This window comes from Cottoperca gobio, chromosome 24 (genome assembly GCF_900634415.1).
Source record: "Cottoperca gobio chromosome 24, fCotGob3.1, whole genome shotgun sequence".
Classification (NCBI taxonomy): Eukaryota; Metazoa; Chordata; class Actinopteri; order Perciformes; family Bovichtidae; genus Cottoperca; species Cottoperca gobio.
Genome location: NC_041378.1, coordinates 15851285 through 15872131, shown reverse-complemented (window position 1 = coordinate 15872131; position 20847 = coordinate 15851285). Strand labels below are relative to the sequence as shown.

At 43.0% G+C, this 20847-nt stretch overlaps 1 protein-coding gene across 2 annotated transcripts; it reads right to left on the bottom strand.

The window, feature by feature from the left end:
* Positions 1 to 5437: 5437 nt before the first annotated feature.
* Positions 5438 to 17444, bottom strand: LOC115003784 (calmodulin). 2 transcript variants are annotated; one of them, XM_029425703.1, is made up of 6 exons: positions 17309 to 17437; positions 12142 to 12172; positions 11175 to 11318; positions 7718 to 7824; positions 7237 to 7372; positions 5438 to 6512 (listed from the first exon to the last, which is right to left on the bottom strand). In XM_029425703.1, exons 1-6 carry the CDS (start codon positions 17309 to 17311, stop codon positions 6484 to 6486), a joined length of 450 nt encoding a protein of 149 aa, XP_029281563.1. In that variant the 5' UTR covers positions 17312 to 17437; the 3' UTR covers positions 5438 to 6483. The 2 variants fall into 2 exon arrangements, with proteins under 2 accessions (XP_029281563.1, XP_029281564.1); XM_029425704.1 differs by lacking the exons at positions 5438 to 6512; positions 7237 to 7372; positions 7718 to 7824 and adding an exon at positions 7831 to 9299 and having other exon boundaries at positions 17309 to 17444.
* Positions 17445 to 20847: the final 3403 nt, after the last annotated feature.

Genomic DNA, 20847 nt, shown 5'->3' with positions numbered 1-20847 from the left:
AAGGAGGACGTTAACAGTTAAGAGAACATTCCCCAGACTGGTGTGCTGAGGCAGGAGGGAACGGTGTTGTGGCTCTCTGACTGTATGCTCTATAACAAGACTTGAAACAAGATTACTTCTGAAAATACTATTACTCCGAACTGCGTCAGCGTAGATTGCCTAAAACCAAAGCCTATTTGCAGTAATGACTTCTTTTGTGTCAAGGTACATTTGAGCCGTTTGTGTTTTGTTCAGACAGTGCGTATATTGGTCATGAATAATTGAACATGTTAGGCATGTGCGTGTAGATTGTTATAAGAGTGAGTGCATGAGTTGATGGATGTGTATGTGCGTGTTTCAAGGCAGGAGGGGGTATAAGTTGTTTTTGGATGCCGTGTCAAACTATTCTGACGTCTGGCACTGCAGGACGAGCTCTGGTCATTCTCACTCACTTGCAGCTACTGTTGCACATTTCCATTGCGTACTAATATGTAATTCATAGTATACGTCTATCAAGGTTGAGGGTGCATTTCAATCATCATCCCTTGTGCTCATTGAGGTAACAGCCTTCCCTCGCTTGTCCTTGCCCTGTCTCATCTGCAATGCCTCCCCCAGCACCACTGCATTATGTTGCATTTGCATCAAATTGCCTCTGCATTGCCTCTGTAAGACTGGCCCCCTTTTCACACACCCACCCTCCTTCCCCTTTCTTCTCTTGCCCTTTTATATCTCCTTCCCTTTTCCCTCTTGTCATCCCTCTCTCCAGTGTCAGGTTAGTGCCAATCTGCAGGGGCTTGGCAGTGAGCTGCAGGACGGGAAGTGAAGGTAGTGGTGTGCAGCAGCACTTGGGTATTGACAAGGAATATGCAATGAGCCCAGGAAAGATTACGTTGCGGTAAAAAAAAGAAAGAAGAAGAAATTAAAAAACAGGGGGGGGGAATACATCAGAGGGAGGAAATCCCTAGCAGGAGGATCCCAGCTCAGTGCTTTCTCTCTGACAACCCCCCACCTCCTTCCATCCCTCTGCTTCCTTTTCCCTGTCCCTCCCCCATTTTTCCTCATTCCCCCTTCTGCATCTCTTTCCTGTCTCTTTGGATTGGTCTCCCTGCATTGATCTTTCTCGCCATTTCTCTCTCTTTTTTCTTCTAGTCCTGTTTTCTTTTCTATTGGAAAAGCTGCTGAAGCAGTCCCCACACAATGCTGATAATGGTGACTGCAATTAGGGCCCCATGTAGCTAACAGGTCCATTGGGGCTAGTCCATTCACCCTGGGGGCCCGGCGTTGATTTACGGGGTCTCTCAGCCTCTGACCACGACCAGCACTTCTGAAGCTCAGGGAGCAGGCTGTACTGCCCGGCCGTTATTAAAGGGCTGTATTGCCTGCTGTTCATTAGCAGGAATCTTATATCATTGCCTCTGAATATTGCATGAGGTTCAGGGAGGCTTGGTTGTCGTGACACTGCCGTAATATTTCACAACAATCAAAGATGGATGAGACTATTCTTCTAAATAGAGGGAGGCCTGGCACCGGTGAGGAAAAACCCAAAGACGGTGACGATGACACTGACACACCGTACAGGGGGCTATAGGAAGAAGAAGAAGAAGAAGAAGAAGAAGAAGAAGAAGAAGAAGAAGAAGAAGAAGAAGAAGAAGAAGAAGAAGAAGAAGAAGAAGAAGAAGAAGAAGAAGAAGAAGAAAAAAAAAAAAAACTAGAAGAGTGATTGGAGTCAATAAAAATGAAAATGCACTGTAAGACAAATGGAGCAGGCAGAGACGAGAGAGCAGCGTAAATGAGGAGGGAAGAGAGAGGGAGAGGACAAGGGAGGGAGACAGAGTGAGAAATCAAGACGGAGGGAATGACTGAGTGAGGGGGATAAAAAAGCGAGAGATGGGCTATTAGAGGTTGAGAGAAAGAGTTAGTGAGAGACCCACGCTGCTCCAAGTAATTGAAAAGGCACCGGGACTGATTTAGAGGGGAGCTTAGCTGGGTTTGTTGTGGTGGTGGTGGTGGTGTTGGGGAGGGGGTGACACGCTGCATTGCAGAGTACGAGGAGCAAGAAGCGGCAAACCCCCTGCAGTGCTTTGCTTCGCCACCTCTATAGTCGTCATTAACGCAACACAGTGAAAACGACCCTCCAAGGCCCATAACGAGCAGTGAGGCTGCAAAAACATTACGGCTAAATCTATACGGGCTAATAACTGTAGGTGTCTCTGCTGTTTGACATGAATAATACAGTGAAATAAAGAATAGGAAAGGGTGGTTTTAATGGGAAAAACCATCAAATGCGGCGATGAAGTGGGAGGAAAGTTCCCGTGTCCGTGTTGCCCCAGGTGATGTCTATACTTACACGAAATACAGAAACATTTTCAAGTAGATTATAGTGTACGTGTGTCCAGGCACAGTGTGAGTGTTGAGCTCAAGCCATTATGAAAGGTCTTCTCTGCCGTTCTTTATTTTTCTTTAGAGACAGTTCTTTAGAGACAGTTGACCCTTAACTAGAGAGATTTGATCCATTCCTTTAAACATGTCGCCACCTGTTCTGCCACCAGAAAGAATCATATGCTTGTTTAGCTCAATATAACATCCGAAACACAATAAGCTGGTCTAATGGACTTCTACTGCTGTGTGTGTGTGTGTGTGTGTGTGTGTGTGTGTGTGTGTGTGTGTGTGTGTGTGTGTGTGTGTGTGTGTTTTAGAAAGTGCCAGGAGCTTCCCCATATTAATAATTATACCTTTAATTTATATAACGCTTTTTTAGATACACAAAGACGCATATTGATGTTGCGCCTGACTCAGCTCACCTCATCCACTCCACTTCCTTAACTTGCTAACACAGCCGGACATTACCAAACAAACAGGGTTCCATGTCCCTGCACACATGCCCTGTCTGCACACACACAAACACACATACAGGATACACACTTTCACACACACAGTCATACACACTCCCGCTGTATGTCACACGGGCCTGTCTCATAAGTGTGCCTGTTCTTTCCAGGGGCGCTGATACGTGATACCGCTGCCCAGTCAATCCTTCTCGCATTACTGCCTCCACAGTGTGCTGCTTCATTTACACGTGAAATATTGATGTTCCTAATTTAACCCCCAGGGTGCTCAAGTGTCCCTTCCTCCTTCTCTGAGCGGAGGGGAGGCCTCTTTCAGGGAACCTCAACCAAACCACACCCTTTCTGTCTTGGAATTGGTTGACAGGGTGCATTTGGTTTTGTCTCATTGGTCGGCAGGCACAAACCTACCAGCAGAGTCATATCCTAGTGGGTTTGTCATCTGTTTGGTGTCCCACCTGTTCTCTGTGGGTGTGGGTGTGCTTGTGATTGTAGGGTTGATATGTACTTCTACTGTATGTTTGTCAGAGTGTGTATAATGCGAGTGAGTTAGTGCTCTAGTTGTAGGGTGTTAAATATCTGAAAACTAGCATCTGAAAGCTTGTCCTCTGAAGTTCAGTAGCTCAGATAATGCTCTGCAAAATTGATTTCTGTTCTGCAAAAGAATATGGAACCCAACATTAAGTGATAATTATGACCAGCTAGCTAGCCCTTGTTAGCTTTAGCACTGGCAATAACTAACTAGCTGCTGCTGAAAAAAAACACAGGACAAAGACGCAGGGAATTCTGCTCTTAATTAGGTCAATGAGGTTACATGTGCTACCAAACTAGCTAGCTAACTAGCTAGGTTAGTTTGTGAGCTACAAAATTCAGCTACTGCTGGCACCCAGAGCTAGGTAGCTAGCTAAGCTCTGAGTAGCAGTTGATAGTCTCCCAAGAGAAATCCATTAAAATTCAGTTTCAATTTTGAAATTGCAAATCAAGAAATTTCATATTTTAATTTCATATAGGTGAATTAAAAAAATTACATACATGGTTTACAACGTAAAATAGTTCAATGCTTTAAATTCAGTGGTGTTTAAATTTCAATATTAATTAGTCTATTCAGTGGCTGTTAAAATCCATGTCTCTTATTTGCTTCCATAGGCAAGGGGCATGCGACTGGCTGAATATATTTCTTTACATTAAAACTCAATTTATGAATTAAAAAGCAACATTAAATAACAAAAAGAAAATTATAAAAAAAAGGACGTACTGAAATGCAAAAGAAAAGTTAAGTCCTAGAAAAAATGAAGTAACACTTCAAACTAATCGATTTGGTTTGAATAACTGAATTCATTTAATTTATAGATTTTACTTTATTTAATCATATGACAAATATTTTTTATAATATCTTAAAAGTTGAACACATTGGGGCTTGATAAATGAGCTCTGCTATTTTCCTTCCAAGGTATATTTCTATATATATATATATATATATATATATATATATATATATATATATTTATTTAGGTTTGAGCACCTAACAAGTTGAGGTTGCCTAGAACAGCAGAGCATCAGTTCTTGCTGTCAATCAACTGCACCGCAGTTCCTATTGGCTGGGCTGGTGCTGCAGGGAGGGCCGAGGAAAGCAGAGTGCATTAGTTTGCCTGTTTTTCTTCAAAAATAAAACTCCATGGCTGTAGTTATGCGATGATACACATACTTCCTAGTTCCTGGCAGCATTTGGGCAGGGTTTCCCTTCCTGTTTCTCAGTCTGTCCTTCACTGAACCTCAGTTTATCTGATTAAGGCCTGTAAGGCTCATTCCACAGTTGGTAAGTGGAATCTAATTTAAAACAGATCGACAGAAATAATGAGTGTATGAGGACTGCAGAGAATGTTCTGTGTTTCCCCCCCGAAAGCAGAACCCCACCCTATCTGTGTGTACAAAGAATAAGCTGTGTACTGTAAGCTTCTGTACAGGGCCGTGATCGCTGCATGCTGTAGGTGGGTGGAGAGCTGTCTCAGGCTATCTTTGCTTCTTTCCAAACATGGTAAAATTAGTCCAGATATAGTAAAACAATGCAGCTCTTCCTTGACTTATAAGACATTTAGGAGGTATGGTGTCATGGCAGACTTTTCTGCGCTGTAGGCCTACTCTGAGTGCTGTTCAAAAAGTGCACTCGTTGTGGCCTGGTTTGCCTTACTAGGACAAGCCAACATGGAGTCATCGGCAGAAGCAGGAGGGTTTATTCAAACTCCCACTTGCCTTTTCAAAAAACCCCAACATCCCAGTTACAGCATGCTCCTGTTGCCTAGCAACCAGCTGGGTCTTGAGAGAGAAGAGAGGTGTCATAGATGTGTATGTATATCCACTGCTGAGCGCGAGAGCAAACACTGCTGCCTCTCCCTCCCCCTGTGTGTGAGCAGCTCACTCTCTCCACAACCTCACAGCCATGTAATGGAGCACACCGCCAGTCCTGCCTCTGCTGAACACCACCCAACGACACCGCACATGGAGAAGACGCTGCTTATAATCATTTGTCTCGTCGGTGAACAGTACGCAGACTTATTATGCTGTCTTTATAGATCATGTTCACAAATCAAGCATAAGAAAAATGACATAAGACATTATAAAGTTCATGGTCTTTTATTTGAAAAAAAATAAAATAAAGACTAGCATGTACAACTTGGAATGAATGTAAACTGAACTCAGACGAACAGTTGCGAAAACTGGTGTGCTGACACTCGGAACAGCATGCGCTGCGAACACAGAACACCCCTCACTATGCTCTTGTCTGAGTCGAGAAACAGAAGAAGAAAAAGAAAAGTGAAGGCCAGTGATTCTCTCTTGCAAGAAAAGAGGACGGACGCTCCATCTCAGCGAAAAAAAAACAGAAAGCTCACCGTAAGACTCTTTAAGTCCCCCCTCGTTTAAAAAGGGCAGGACGCACAACTACTAAGATGGCCGTCCAAATAACATAACAAAAACAAAAGAACATGCCAAACATTTGAAAATGTATTTTTTGTACATTGTTTTTTTTCTCTTTTTATCTAGCATACAATTAAGTCCCATTCCACTTTAACGCTTGAGTTAGAACCTGGTATACTCTCATCTTAACAGTACAGGGTTCCTCTCCAAATACAAAAAAACTGTACCAAACCAACAAGAGGACAGCTTATAGTGGAATCAGCACGCTCTGGTAGCCCGGAGGAGGGATGGGGGGCGGGGGGGTTAGTGCTCCGGTCTCAAGCTGCATGCATGAAGAACAGAAAACAGAGAGAGAAAGAAGAGATGGCCAGCCCAGACATTTACCACTAGCAAATGGAACTGGAAGGAGTTCGCCAAATGCTTTAGCTTTAGTCTGAAGGTCGTAGTTACAGGGTTTGTTGTTATTATTATTATTATTATTATTTGTTAAGTACTGATGCTAAACTGATCTCCGGGGGAGGGGACAGGATCACTAACCATCATTTTCATGCAGATTTTTTTTTGTATATTTTTGTATATTTTCCTGTGTGGACAGAAGGATATTTTATTTCAACATTCAATTATTTTCTATACAGAAACAGTATGAATAAATGAACATTTTTTTTTTCCAAGAGGTAAGTAAAACATTTTGATTTTTTTTTTCCTTTTGTTTTTCTTCTAAGAGGGAACAGGACGGGGCGGGGAAGCTTCACTTTGCAGTCATCATCTGTACAAACTCTGCAGAGAGAGAAAGAGAGAGGACACAAGACAATGAGGACATCAGGTTTAAGGCTTTGGCACAGACTGTTGCCAGTAAGTCACCTGCTAAATAGTTAAATGCTTTATTAATTTTTTAATCAACTCGAGCAGGTTCAGAACACATATCCTAATTAGTGTCCCCTTTTCCAAACAGCTTTCATGTTCATCTCATTAAACCCAGTTGATTAAAAAGCTCTCGCATTGTGCTTACAGTTGTGGATGGGGATATGCACACGTAAGAGAAGGCTTTTATTAGTAGTACATATTCTGTGGTACAATGGGAGTATAGAAGTAGGGCACTTTTCAGCCAAGACTTATGGACTGTTCATAATATATCAACAGCCTTCTAGAAAATGAGCGCAGTCTCTCGTGTAATGTGCCAAGGGATCGGCAGTAGGGGGAAGGGAGAGAGGCAGCTAGAAAGAAGGAGTGAAAAGGCTCCTGGCACACTGATGATAATTCAGAAGGATGGCTTTCTCCCATCTCTGTTTCAGCAGGCTCCATCTATAGCCCCTATCTAATAACTTATATTATGTGTGGCTGGCTTGTCTGGCAGCCGCCCTCAGAGAAATACACAGCTTGGAAAATGAAGTGCTCTGGCCCTCCTGTTTAATAAAAGCTTACACTGTGGCCTAGAAACTAAAGCTATTTGTGCACCGTGACACTTTAGTATGTGCTTCTTCTATGACTGTCTTCATTTTACCTTCGTAGTTGACTTGTCCGTCTCCATCGATGTCTGCTTCTCTGATCATCTCGTCCACCTCCTCGTCTGTTAGCTTCTCTCCCAGGTTCGTCATGACGTGACGGAGCTCTGCGGCGCTGATGTAGCCGTTTCCGTCCTGGAAATATGCAGCGAGGGATCAAATGTGTGTAACAGACAAATCCCACAACTGGTGTGGGGAAGAATTCTTAAAGAGGAGACGTGTTGATAAAGAGGAGACGTGCCATCAGGTGTTAAGTGGGCAGGAAGTCGGAAACTGATTACTTGATCATTTACAGGTAAGACCATTTACCACGAGCCTGGCCTGGAATGACTTCAACTTTACTTATCTCACCAGTGAGTCATCATGCTTATTTAAAAGCACTCTCAGATGAATTGACTTCACATTAATTAAAAGGTGAAAATATATCTGTAAACTATTCAACAATTTCCTCATTGTTATACTCTTAAAACCATTGTTTACCTTGTCGAATACCCGGAAAGCCTCGCGGATCTCCTCCTCACTGTCTGTGTCCTTCATTTTTCTGGCCATCATGGTCAGGAACTCTGGGAAGTCGATGGTTCCATTACCTGGAATGGGTGAGAAATAAGGCACATTTAATCAGCAAAAATTCCAATTACTTAAAAGCAAACTGGGATAAGTAGAGATAATGTGACCCGGCATTTAGCTGATGAAAAGCAACTGACAGAGAGGACTTAATACTCATTTAGTCCTCCGCGCCTCTTTTCATGTCCCTGTGTATGACACTTGTTTATGGCATTATTGTTTGGGCTATAACTTCTCTCCAGAGGCGTAACTCGCAGTGACTGTTCCAGAGAGGGGAGCAGCCCCAAGATCATTTTCGTATACACCTTCCTTCCACGGCTACCGCGGGCTGAGGGGAGGGGGGGGGGGGTGCTTCCCTTTTTTCCTCAGGGAAGTCCTGGGAAGATGTTGCATATGTTATACACAGCTCAGCAGAATTGCAGGGGGGAGCCATGGCCAGTCATCCATAATGTAGACATATAGTATACTGTGCAGCTTAGCCTTCAAGGAGCCAGGATAAATCACAGGCTCATCTCTCCTGGTGCCGCTTGCTGGAGGGGAAGGGAGGAGGGGAGCTCCCTCCCTTATGTCCACTTTTATCCAACCTTAAATCCTTTTTATTTGTCCCTCTTTCCCGCATACATTCTGATGGTGTCTTGGTGGTGCTAGCAGCAGCTACTGTGGTGGCATGTACGCGTGCAACCGGATCAGTATCCGTCTTACGGTTGTCCAGACGAGATTACCAGGGAATCAGACCCTCTTGACAGAATAAGGATCTATGAGGAACTCAGCAGCTCACAAACTGCAACCAGGAGGGTTGGTGTTGAATCTAATGGTGGGGGTAAGCATTGCTTTTATGTATGTGGAGATGTTAGGAGTAAGTGTGGTGGCGATTATAATTAAAAAAGTGACAAAGAAAATTGTCAGGGGATTGCAGAGAAGGTCAGGGACACCAAGGGCAAAGCACCTGGGAGGATTAGCCCTGGGGTGGGACGGATGGGGGCGGAGGGATTGTACGCAGATTAACCAATGACGGCCTACGCCTCACAGTGCGAGATAGAGAGCATGAGAACAGAGAGCGAGAATGGATGTGTGAGTGGAACGAAAAAGGGATGCAGTAATGTGATGGGGCAGATGGTGATCTCATAGCCCGGGGTAACAATCTAAGGACCTGTTATCTAACACACATAGACAGTCAGCAGCACCGAGGGAACACATGCTGCCACTGGGGGTTGAGAGGGAAGCTGAGGCGGGGGGTTGTCCCAGTCTTGGAGAAGGGCAGGACTGCAACTGGAAAACCATCATCCGAAGGGGAACAATGACGAGAGAAGCAGGGCAGCCCTCGAGCGATATCTGCTCAACTGCACCTCAAGCCAGCTGCTGCGGTGGAGGACGAAGGGATGTAAGCAAGGAGGGATGAAGATAGGGAGGAAGAGAGTGAAAATGGTGGGAGGGAAAGAGAAAAAAGAAAGAGGGAGGGAGTGAGTGGGTGGTAGAGAGGGAGATGGAGATGAGGGAGCTGTGAAGAGGAGAGAATATAAGGAGTGAACTGAGTGGGAGATGGTGCGATTACACATAAGAGGTACTGACGCGAACTATAGAAGGCTGAGGCATCTCAGCACACTTGTGTGTGGTCATCGCTTTTCCTGCATCATAAAGCCAACTTCCATCCCTGAGATAAGAATGAAACGCAGGGTTGTGTAATGATGACGAGTGATGTGCTGTGACTAAAGCTAATATTTTTGGCATGCATCCATATTTATCTTTTGTCTTTTACATATTTTAGCTCAGCATGGTCTGTTGGATGCCAGTAATGTGGAAGGGTCTGTATCATTTCAAGCCGTTAGCATGTTTCCCGATCTATGAAAAACAAACAGCAGCAATGCCATTTGATACTGTAAGCCACATTGTTCAGAAATTGCGGCTCGGTTTTTACAATCAAATAGCCGAGAGATTATTTCTTTCAACAGCTCTACGTTCGTCCGCCTTCCATCCGCTCCTCTATTCATTGAAACTCTTTGCCTCAGCCTACTTGTTTGGTAAATAAAGGTGATTTTCAATGGGCCAGATGACATCCCATGGCTGCTGATGAGGGTACTGGATGTGCAGAGCGCAGAAAGGCCTTATGTAACCACTTTTATTTTCCATTACTAGCTTCATTGCTGTCTGACCTAGATTGCATCAGCCAAGGGAGGCAGAGGCTGAACAAGGGGATGTTAGTGATGGTGTGTGTGTGCTTGCTCTTGGGTGTAACAGAGGGGGAGGGTGCTGAGGATGGTAGGACGATGTTTCAATAAAGGGGCAGCCAAGTTGCGGTGCAATTGATTTCTCGTGATCAATGCGGTCCCTTTTACACAATCCTATAAGCTGACAGAGCCCCAAAGGCCCACTGACATTCTTTGACTCTACTGCCCAAGGACGGTCACCTCTGGAGCTACTAGCCAACTTCTCTGACTCCTCTCTCTCTATTTCTCTCTATCAGTCTCTCATCACACTGTCTTTTGGAGACACTGCAGTGGGGGATAAAGACTTGGTGAACCTCAGTTCATGAAGAATCTGCCTGTATTATGGCACTCAGCGTGGGGCGATCACACTGACTGTCTTCTGACACTTAGCCGGCTCTACTCACCAGCACTGAAAGCACCTCCCGCGCATTCATATCCCTGACTTTGTCAACTACGATGGAGCTGAACACAGAGTGACTAAACTGCTGACACAGAGACACACGTCATCTGAAAGTAAAGCTGGCCGGACAGTTGGCGGGAACAGTTGGTTGACAGTTGGTAGGAAAGGGAGGGAGGTGGGCAACAGCACCACTGATGTGTCGAGATGGGGCTGTAATGGATGCTCTATTTAATCCCTTATGCATTTGTAACAGAAGTTTTATCACTGAAGTCATGCAACAAAATCAAAACCCTTTCCACGATATATTTTGCAAAAAGTGAGTACAAATAACAATTTAACTGCTGATTATCCATCTTTTAAATACCTTTCCCGAGTCAATTAAGCCAGAAATGTGCACTTAGTATATGTCCAGTGACAGATTTCACTTGCCTGGATAGAAAATGATTCACAAAATATATGTAAATCACTGCTGTCTTTGTAAAGCAAGACATTTCTAGCAACCCATGATGATTTAGTCCACTGTTCTCTTAAGGATTTAGCAGAAATGATGACTCCGTTGTCTATGAGCACTGTATATCTCAAGATTTGAGAAGTGTTATTGTAGTCTATTGCTAAATCAGTGTGTTTGTAAAACTTCTGATTCTAAAAATGCTCTATTTTAATATTTTTCTTGACACCTCTTTAACAGGGAACTTATTTATTACTGACATATCAGCAGTGACAGATTTCAACTGTTAATACCATGGGTCAATCAAGCATGTATACTGACCGTCAGCGTCCACCTCATTGATCATGTCCTGAAGTTCGGCCTCTGTGGGGTTCTGGCCCAGCGACCTCATGACTGTGCCGAGCTCTTTGGTGGTGATGGTGCCGTCGCCATCCTTGTCGAATAAGGAGAAAGCCTCCTTGAACTCTGCGGGGGCGGAAGCAAGAGCGAAAGTTAGATTACCTTTGTGATGCAGTTACAGAATTGGGTTATGTTAGGACGCTGCAGTCGGGTTGAAAAGGTTCAAATCGATCCCTTGTGACTAAAAGTGGTTGTGTTAACTAAGTCTATGCTTGTCTGTAAATTGGCACACAGAAGTGAAGTTGGAAACGTGCAGAGCTCTAAACCCACACAGGGTTCTCATCTGATACTGTGAAAAAAAAGGGAAGAATGCAAAATATTGGAAGCTTTAATGTACAAACTTTAATGTCTGCAACAGCTTGTATGACCATGCTTCTAAACTACAGGCCATAAAAAGCCATCCAGGGAGTTGCAGGCAATATTGAGCATTATCCTCGGAGCCTTAGCACAAGCTAATTAGCCACAGAAGTGGTTTGACTGAGAGGAAACTGTAAATCCTCCAGTTTTAGTACAAAGGCCACATCATTTATTTATTAGGGATATCAAGGTGCCGTAGTGATTGAAAGTACTCATAAGCTCACCTGGAAAACTGTCTGTTCAGTGTGTTTTACTCCTGACTCATGACATGCTGTAAATGCTTCTACCCCTTATTTCCTGTTCATTTTGGAAAGCTAATGATCTATCAAGGGAGGGCGGCTGCCAAATCATTCAACGTTCTGTTTAATTTCATGCTCTCCATAAGTGACGTGGAAACAACCAGAGCACACGATGAGATTTATTTTCTTGCTCATGTGACGGAGGAACTTTATTGAATGGCATAGTGTGGATATGTGAAGACAGGACTTCGCTATGAGGGGGGGTATAGGAGAACAAATCGTTCTGTTCCTACCTGCAATCTGCTCCTCTGTTAGTTGGTCAGCCTGTGGTTGGAAAGAAAGAAGGAGGGAGAGTGTTACAAACAATGAAGTTTCTGAACAAGGCAACTATTCCAAATCTCAAACTGTTGTGTCATTACATTCCTCATCGTCCCCACCCACCAACCACCACGAGACTCAACACTGGCCACAGTGTTCAGGGGTCTGCTGGCCCCAGTGTGAGGCCATCACCAGAGGCCTCAGCTGGAATCTGGTCTCAGGGCTGCCACAGTTAACCAATGACAAATGAACTACTAGCTCCATTAGCTAGCACCAAATGCTATCGTGGGCGCTCCAATAAGTTAGAGAACTTGTTTCAATATCTGTTACTTACTTTACATTTCTTATCTAAATATCTTCTCAAGGCGGAATCGAACCATTTGTGCGTGTAATAGTTTAATACCAAGTGGAGTCCACCTTGACTCCAGACTGACTTTGACTGTTTGAAATGTTATATATGATGCTGAACATCAGTTATCAGACTTGACTCACACTAATAGCAGATGCTTTATCAAGATGTCTTTTAAAAGGTTGTGTTTGTTTGATAGACTGCTAGAAAGCCACCACAGTGGCTCCGTGCGATTGACTCAAACTATGTTCAAATAGTAGGCTACAGCATGGCGGTCCACACAAGAGGGACTGCTTGGGCAACGAGATGCTGTAATAAAACGGATGAAGTGCATTCTCCATACCAGGAGGGAATGTTTAGGCGGGGGTTGTTTCAGGACATGTTTTCCATAGTCGTACCAAACAACAGGAAAAAAGGGCCTGCTGGGTTGGCGCAGTTTGGTTCCCCTCCGCTAGCTGGGGCTCTGTGATAGTTGATAGTGACTCACACATGCTTAAAATAGTTTGCAGGCAAGCATCCACTGCCAGGACTCTTACATAGAAGCATTGAGCTTCTTTGTGAAGGAGCTACTGTTTTAAAACAAATGCCCTCCGCAGTAAAGTGTGAATACAAAGCTTGAGGGGCAAATAAATCCCACAGGCACCCTTCCCCATCCCTGCTTTATATTTTCTTTAATTATTATTGTTAGCAGACCACACTGACATCATTGGGCTTGGCAGCAAAGGAACACACACACACATATAAACATGAGCAGTTGCAGATGTGCACTTACACACACAAACATGTGTACTCTTGCAAACACACACACACAGCACCACTTAATGGCATTCTTCCTCAACACCAATACTTTCCATTCCCATGTTTCCCATGTTAGTCAGAGTTGCCAGTTCTGCCTCAAAGCGAAATCCTCCAGCCCATCGGTGTGTTTATGTGTTTGAACAAGCAATGCAGCTGTGGATACTGCCAAGAAAACATCCAATAACAGTCATCACTACCCCATGGCTGTGGAAACCAGAGCCTTGTAAACTGGAGGTAAGGGTATTTTATTTTGTATATCAAAGCAGTAAATTGAATTTGTTGCATAACGACTACATTTAGTTAGACTGGATAAGATTTAGCAGAGGACACACCGCGAGCAGACCTTTAACTTGTCAGAAACAAAAAGCCTCTGCTTATAGCTTGAGTAGCAGCAGCCACAGGATGGATTGATCCAGCCAGCGAGGGGTTCCACGGATAACATCAGCAGCGCTCAGAGAATTAGCTGACATGATTCAAATGCTTTTCTTGTCCTTCCCGGCACCCTTTGCCTGCCTCCATTTCCCTCTGTGAGAATTGGAAAAATGTCAAGACACAAAGCAGCTCTGCTGATGCTAACAGGCCACCCAGATTGACCAATATTCTCTTTCCCATCTGTGTATTTTCTGGTACCATCTTCCTCTGTCCCTCTCATCTTTTCCCCTTATGTTCATTTCTCACTGTTTTTCTGTTGATATCTCCATTTCTATCTTCCCCTTAGTCATTCTCTTTGTCATGCTGTGTCGTTCCTGTTGTCTCTTTCTGTCCCCTGCTGTCTCTCTAAGTGGACTGGGTGTGGAGTTTGGTGACTCAGTGCTATGGATCCTACCCTGGCTTAGGCCCAAGTTGTTGGGGCCTTACGTTGCTGCTGCACCACCAGGCCCACTATCGGCCCATCCCTTCCATTTTCTTCCTTATTTCCCTTGCACTTTGGACTTTAGCCAATACCAACTTCTCCTCCTCTTCCTCCTCCCCCAGACCTTTCCCCTCTGCGTGTCCCTATTCCCTCTCCCTATATGTGACAAACTGTTCGGAGGAAACTCCCTGTGATTCACCATCCACAGGGTTGTTCACGGCCAGGCTTCCAGTCTTATAACAGCTCGTAGAGGAATAGGAGTGGGAGAGTGTTTGAGGATTGTGTGTGTGTGTGTGTGCGTATGTGGGGGGGGGGGGGGGGGGGGGGGGTGCTCTGCTGGCAGCAGTTCCCTGGCATGAGTGGGTCAACCACTCCGACTGTTGCCCGGGAAGCCGGCCCCAGCTATGCCCTCCAAACAGGACTGTGGGAGGCAGGAGGCAGTTCACTGGGCCAGCGAGGAATATCTGGTGCTCTCAGTTGATACCCTTATGCAAACATACTGCATCGTTCACTGTTCACACTAAGTTTAATTTAATAGGTGATGCAAAATGGTGTAAGAGAAACAATGATTATCTTCTTCTTTATCAACGCTGTAGACACTTTTCAATGCTGATCTACGACTAGGCAGTATATTAATATTATATCAATATTGTGATATGAGACTAGATATCATCTTAGATTTTGGATATCGTAATGTGGACATAAGTGTTTATTTTCCTGGTTTATAGGCTGCATTACAGTAAATCAACTGTTCTATTATTGGCCTTGTGATTATTTATCAAAAATCTAATTGTGTAAATATTTTGTGAAAGCACCAATGATCAACCGTACAGTGTTGTCACAATGTCAATATTTGGTCAAAAATAGTGAGATTTATTCTTATCCATATTGCCCAATCCTGAGATAATCTGTCACTGTGAGGTTCCCAAAAAATTCCTGAAGCAGGTTCTTTACAGTCACCAAGTGAAGGATGCACAACCGGCTGTCACTCCGACAGATGGGTGTGGGACACGCACGCACACACACATACACACACACACACTTGCATACCATTCATCCTAACACAAAGAGCCAGTGTGGGACGCACACTTCCTTTCTATAGCAGCACTGAGTTCCACAGTGAACGGCTCTTGTCTTTGAGGCTGGACAAAAAACAATGAGGCCTCGGGGTCGGGGCTGTGTCTGGAGGGGAGGAGGGGAGAGACGATGGTTGTAAACAACACCAGTCTCCCCACACCCTGCGGACAAGGCCGGTCCACCATATGTCATGGTGGTGGTGGGTGGCTGGGTACTCCTCCGCACCACAGAGAGCACTTTATCGCTCAGAGACACTGGGAACATGGCTAGGTGTTGCCGCCAAGCATATCAATTATTCATTGCAGTGGATCGGATGTCCTTCAAGTTACTAAACATGCATCAGCAAACAAGAGCGTAACAGGAATAGGATAGGGCCTTTGCATGGTCCGACTACTTATTCGATACTTCCACCTCAATGAGGGAGGCTGTTTCCACTTCAATGGCCATATTGATGCAGACAAGGGGCTTATGCGTGCAGATTAAACCTTTCAGAGATGCCGATACGCAGGCTAACTCCATAACAATCCCACTTTACACTCCAATTACTGTATCGCGTTGCAACGTGAAACTGCATCGCAGCTCAATACCATATATGGGATATTTGATCACAGCAGAGTTCTACAGCTTCTTTACTCCCTCGGGCTATTAATGAACTATCAGGCTTGATAATCAATGGGTTAGTCTCTTTTACAAATGCAGATCATTTCTACTTCGTAACTTCTCCTCATGCTCATGTGACGTAGCCAGCGAAGCCCTGTTTCATTAGCTGCTTGCAGATGTCAGTGTGCTTGTGAAAGTGTGCCCCGAACATCTGGTGAAATCAGTTAAAATGGTGCGGTGATGTGCACGGTAATGTGTTTTGCAAGTCACTGAGGCCTATTGAAACATTGTAGTTTCTCAGAATTAAGTTCCTGTAGAATAAGACATTTTCTTTTCTTTTTTTTCATATAAAAGCAGTGATTGTTCTGTAATATTCATTATTCAATTATTCATTATTCATAATAGTTATTAGGTTGGTTTGGAAAAAGGCGACTAACTTCCCAGATGCTGATGTTTTGTGGTGGTCTACTCAAGTACATTTGCATAACATCGAACATTTGCAAAGAAGCAACCAAATCAGCCGACATAACACAAATAGATAACCTAGCCTAAGATAAACCCCTCGGAGCCTGCAGTGAAGGCGGAACTGCGTCTCATACCGTTTTAGTAAACTTTATAGGCGATACAATATAGCTGTAACATTGTAATTATGGTCAGTTTCCGTTGCGGAACACTGACGAGATACAATAGTGCAATTTCCCTATCATGGCCCGGCACGGCTCGAGCAGCAAGATGGTGCAACATAGAAAAAGGGGAAGCCAAACGCAGCCAGCTCATTTCTCATGACGAGAGGAGGCGTCATTCGCTAAACCGTGTTCAAACCGTGTGAACGGCGGAAACAGGGTATAAAACATGGATATCTCGCTAACATACGTCTTGAAACATGTCGGCTCTGATGGGAACATGTCAGCCCGTGGCTCCGATATATCTCTTATAGTAACTGGCTTCCCAACACGCCTGTGCTATTAAGACAGATTGTTAAATGCACCCTAATGCATTTATGGCTACAGAATTATGCTGCAATGACCCAAAATAGCTTGCTAGTTATCTCGATACTACTAAATCTAGTCCAAGAATTAATTCGAGCTACACCATGCAGCCGTGAAGCAGCTACTTGACCCGACATAGCAGACTACCCAATAATGCTGTATGATTTGCGCAGTTATGAGGAAGCACAGTCCCGTTTTAAAGGTGAACAACATTTCAGAGCATATATCAGCAAAGACGAACAAATAAATATTATAATATGGCTTTAAAGTACACTAGCTAGAACACATAAAATGCGGTTTGCGGGCGTTTTCCGTTTTCTCTATAGGCTACGCATACGAATAGCTCATAAGCGGAATCTATGAGTGAATAGCAAATAAACAGCATTAACCTATACCAGGTTTACACTTGTAGTACACATGCTATCTCACAATTAAAACACATTTTCCCACTGCTCACAATGAATGACAATACATACCATGTCGGATGGGTTGTGTGCTTGTTGGTCTGTGGAGGCAGACTAGGAGTGTGGTCGTTCCTTAGATGGAGTTCCACTGGCGGGTTAGGAGTGTGTATATTGGCCGTGGCCAGAATGGGGATTGCCTGTGTATCCCTCCGCCACACTAGCACTGATCACTCACTTCCTTATTTCAACTCAGGGTTGCTGCAGCGGCGCAGGCCTCAAGCAGAAGACATGCCAATCACCAGGGCTCAAAAACGCCTGCAGTGCATTGAGTGCATCCTTACACTCATATTAAACTACATGGCTGGGGATGCAGTGGATATTTGTTTAATTATTGCTAAACCTGTCTTTGTAGGGTGTTGTTTTCAAGATAGATTGTTGCCTATATAACATCACTGGATATATAAGGCACACGCTACACATGGGTATTAAACCTCCAATATTCTATAACAATAATTTAGTTATTGTGCTTAGCTTGCCACTGGCCTCCATCACTGGAAACAAAACCAGATTTGGAGGATAAGATCCGGTAAAGAGAACCTGAATGGATGTTGTTTACTTTTATTCATATGCATATTTGCTGTATATAATCACCAACTGGAGGTCCTATTTCCCACACATTTTTTATATATGTTTTCTTTGTTTTGTGTTAAACCCAAACAGTTATTGGGGCATTTTTGTTGCACATGTAGACAAACTACAGTTGAACTGAATCCTTATTATCCCATATGTAAAAGAACAGGGTACACTAACAATTTTTAGTAATTGGCACTTACCTAGAAATATTTGTCTTATCTGTGAATTTCTTCCCATTTTCCACTGCCTGATATCAATCACCAGACATTTTAATATAAGGATAGTCTTTATCATAGCAACATAAATTAACAACCAACTGATGTGGAGGTGGTGGGCATTTGGCAATATGACTATACTCATAAAGACAAAAGCCTATGGCTCCAAGCTGCAAGTTTAGCTAAATCCACCAATGTATCAGTTTATTTGTAATTATATTGCCATGGGTAGCAATTTTGAACAACATAATCAAACATATAGACTTGGGAAAAAAATGCAGACTGTGCCTTTAAATTGAAGCGTATAATTGTTAGAAATCTCAACTTCACTGAATATATCTTATGATGAACTTCACATATACAAATATCAAATCCCCAATGGTGCGTTAGCTTCCCTCAATCCAACTAGTTTCTTATTATTCCAGAAAGAGAGTTAGATTCTCCCGACAGAGAGTACTACTTTTCAGCCGCGGAAGGATATCTCTAGTGTAGGAAGTAGCCCGGTTGACACTGGAGAGTTTGCTGTGCCGGTGTGTGAAGGCGTTTCTGATTGGCCGCTGCAGACCTGCAATATTATACTCCATGTGTCGGCCGCATCGATTGGCTACACGGGACCTGCATTGCACCAGGCAGTGGCACTTGATGGAAATATAATAAATATAAATACAGGAAATTTATAAACCAACGCAGCTTTCAGCGACGTGCTTACAACGCTTTATTAATGTCTGTAATTATTTTTGATTTGTTTGGTCGAGACGGATGGAAAATGCGACAGCTTTTCATTGGTGCTGGGTAAATGTTTGATAGGCTCGATATGGGAAGTGCGCAGATTTACCATTGGCTACTACAAAGTGTGGTAGGCCTACGTGGAATTAACAATGAAGCATGGCAGGGTTGGTGCCTATTTATTTAAGCGGTAAGTACATAACATGTCAACAACGAGCTTATTGTGTCATTTTCTAAAGCGATATATTTTCCTCAAAAAAACGCATTACACTTCGGTAGGTAGAATGACGATGGCAGAATTTGGCAAAGCAGATAGTATCGCTGTGTTGTCATAATCTACACACAAACTGAATAAATCCTCCAGCCTGTTTGAGTATGTATCTGACACAAGCACCACCCAGTGGACAAAGTTTAGACCTCATGAAGGGAAGAGATGCTATACACTGAATACACAGATGTTCCTTTCTGAACAGAGTCATAGGACGTCACCATGGATGGATGACTGAACTAGTCGGGCACAGGGCTAGCCCCCCCCCCCCCTGTTCTTCACCTCCAAAATGTCACTTGGAAAGAGAAGTACCAACCAGAAAAGATATGCAAAATGACCACAAAGAATTATAAAAAGACTAGAAAGAGACAAAAAAAGACTACAAGGAGACACAAAACAACCAAAAACAACTGTGTGTAGACACGTGACAATGGATAATAAGATAACTGTCCCACAGAACCAAACCAATGATTTAAAGACAACTGTTCTGTTCCATTTAGTGGAAGAATTTACCATTATTTGTCAGAAAAACACGGAATAACATTACTTAAAAAACTGTAGAAGAGATTTCTAATAAGTAAAAATATGTAAAGTTGTCAGGACTGGTATATACGTGATTTGCATGATCACTGTACATCTCAATAAAAAAATCAAAGACCATACACTTTTTTTTCCCTTTATATCAAATAGGATCTAGTTTCACAATTCAATTTGAAATAATAATCCATGTGTGTTTTTTAGAGGTATTTTCTGACATTTAGAGACACTGTGAGGAAATTAATTTATTCCCCTCACATATTTGTAATAAGAAATATGAAACAACAAAACTTTCACTTTCTTTCCGACGGCACGCACTTTAATATGCTCATTGGTAGTAGATATAACTATCAAATATGTGTATTATTAACATATATACATATTTTAATGCAAACAATGATGTCATCACTGTAACATGTAAACAGCTTTTAACATTAATTTCATTGAGATTAAACATAGTTTATTATAACAAGAATATAATATAATAGGGAAGTGTTTTGTACTTTATTGTATTTGTAGACTGCATATTTGATTGTAGTGTGAATGCTGCAGTCCTGCTGATCATTTTACAGACTGGTGCTGGAGCTTGTTTTATTTTATTGCCGGTGCTATGTGCATTTGTACGTCATCAATCATATGAACTGGTGATTGTATTTTCTGTGGACTCCAGGAAGAGTAGCTGTCGCACTGCTAATGTGGATCCACTAAATAAAAACAAACTCGTTAAAGATCTCCACGAACATTTAGTGAAAAAAAACTAACTAACTCACGTTGAGCTATTTCATTGGTTAATCTACTGGAACTAATCGGAGCTTCTTGCCATATTTGTTCAGTGTGTCGCCCTGTTTAACAGGAGAAATCAGATATTGCATAAGCAGTACATTTTTCTTGCTGCTTTGCATCTCCCAGTCACTGCCTCACTCACACAACTTTCTTGTTTTATGGCTGCCCTTTTATAGAGGACATTAAACTCAGGTGTCTAATAGGGATTAGTCAGCAAGACTTTGAGCATATCACTTTAAAGTATACAAATAGATTGTTGTTTGAAATAATGGATCTTCACTATATTTCCATCCTACACAAATACAAAAAACTGATTGTAATTGCAAATACATCTATCGCAGTACATTGTTAGGTTTTCTTATGGATTTCTTCAGACATGCCGTCATGTGTTTGGGAATTTATAGTCTTGCAAACGAGGCTTTTACTTGCTCTTAAGCAGAGCACTATCA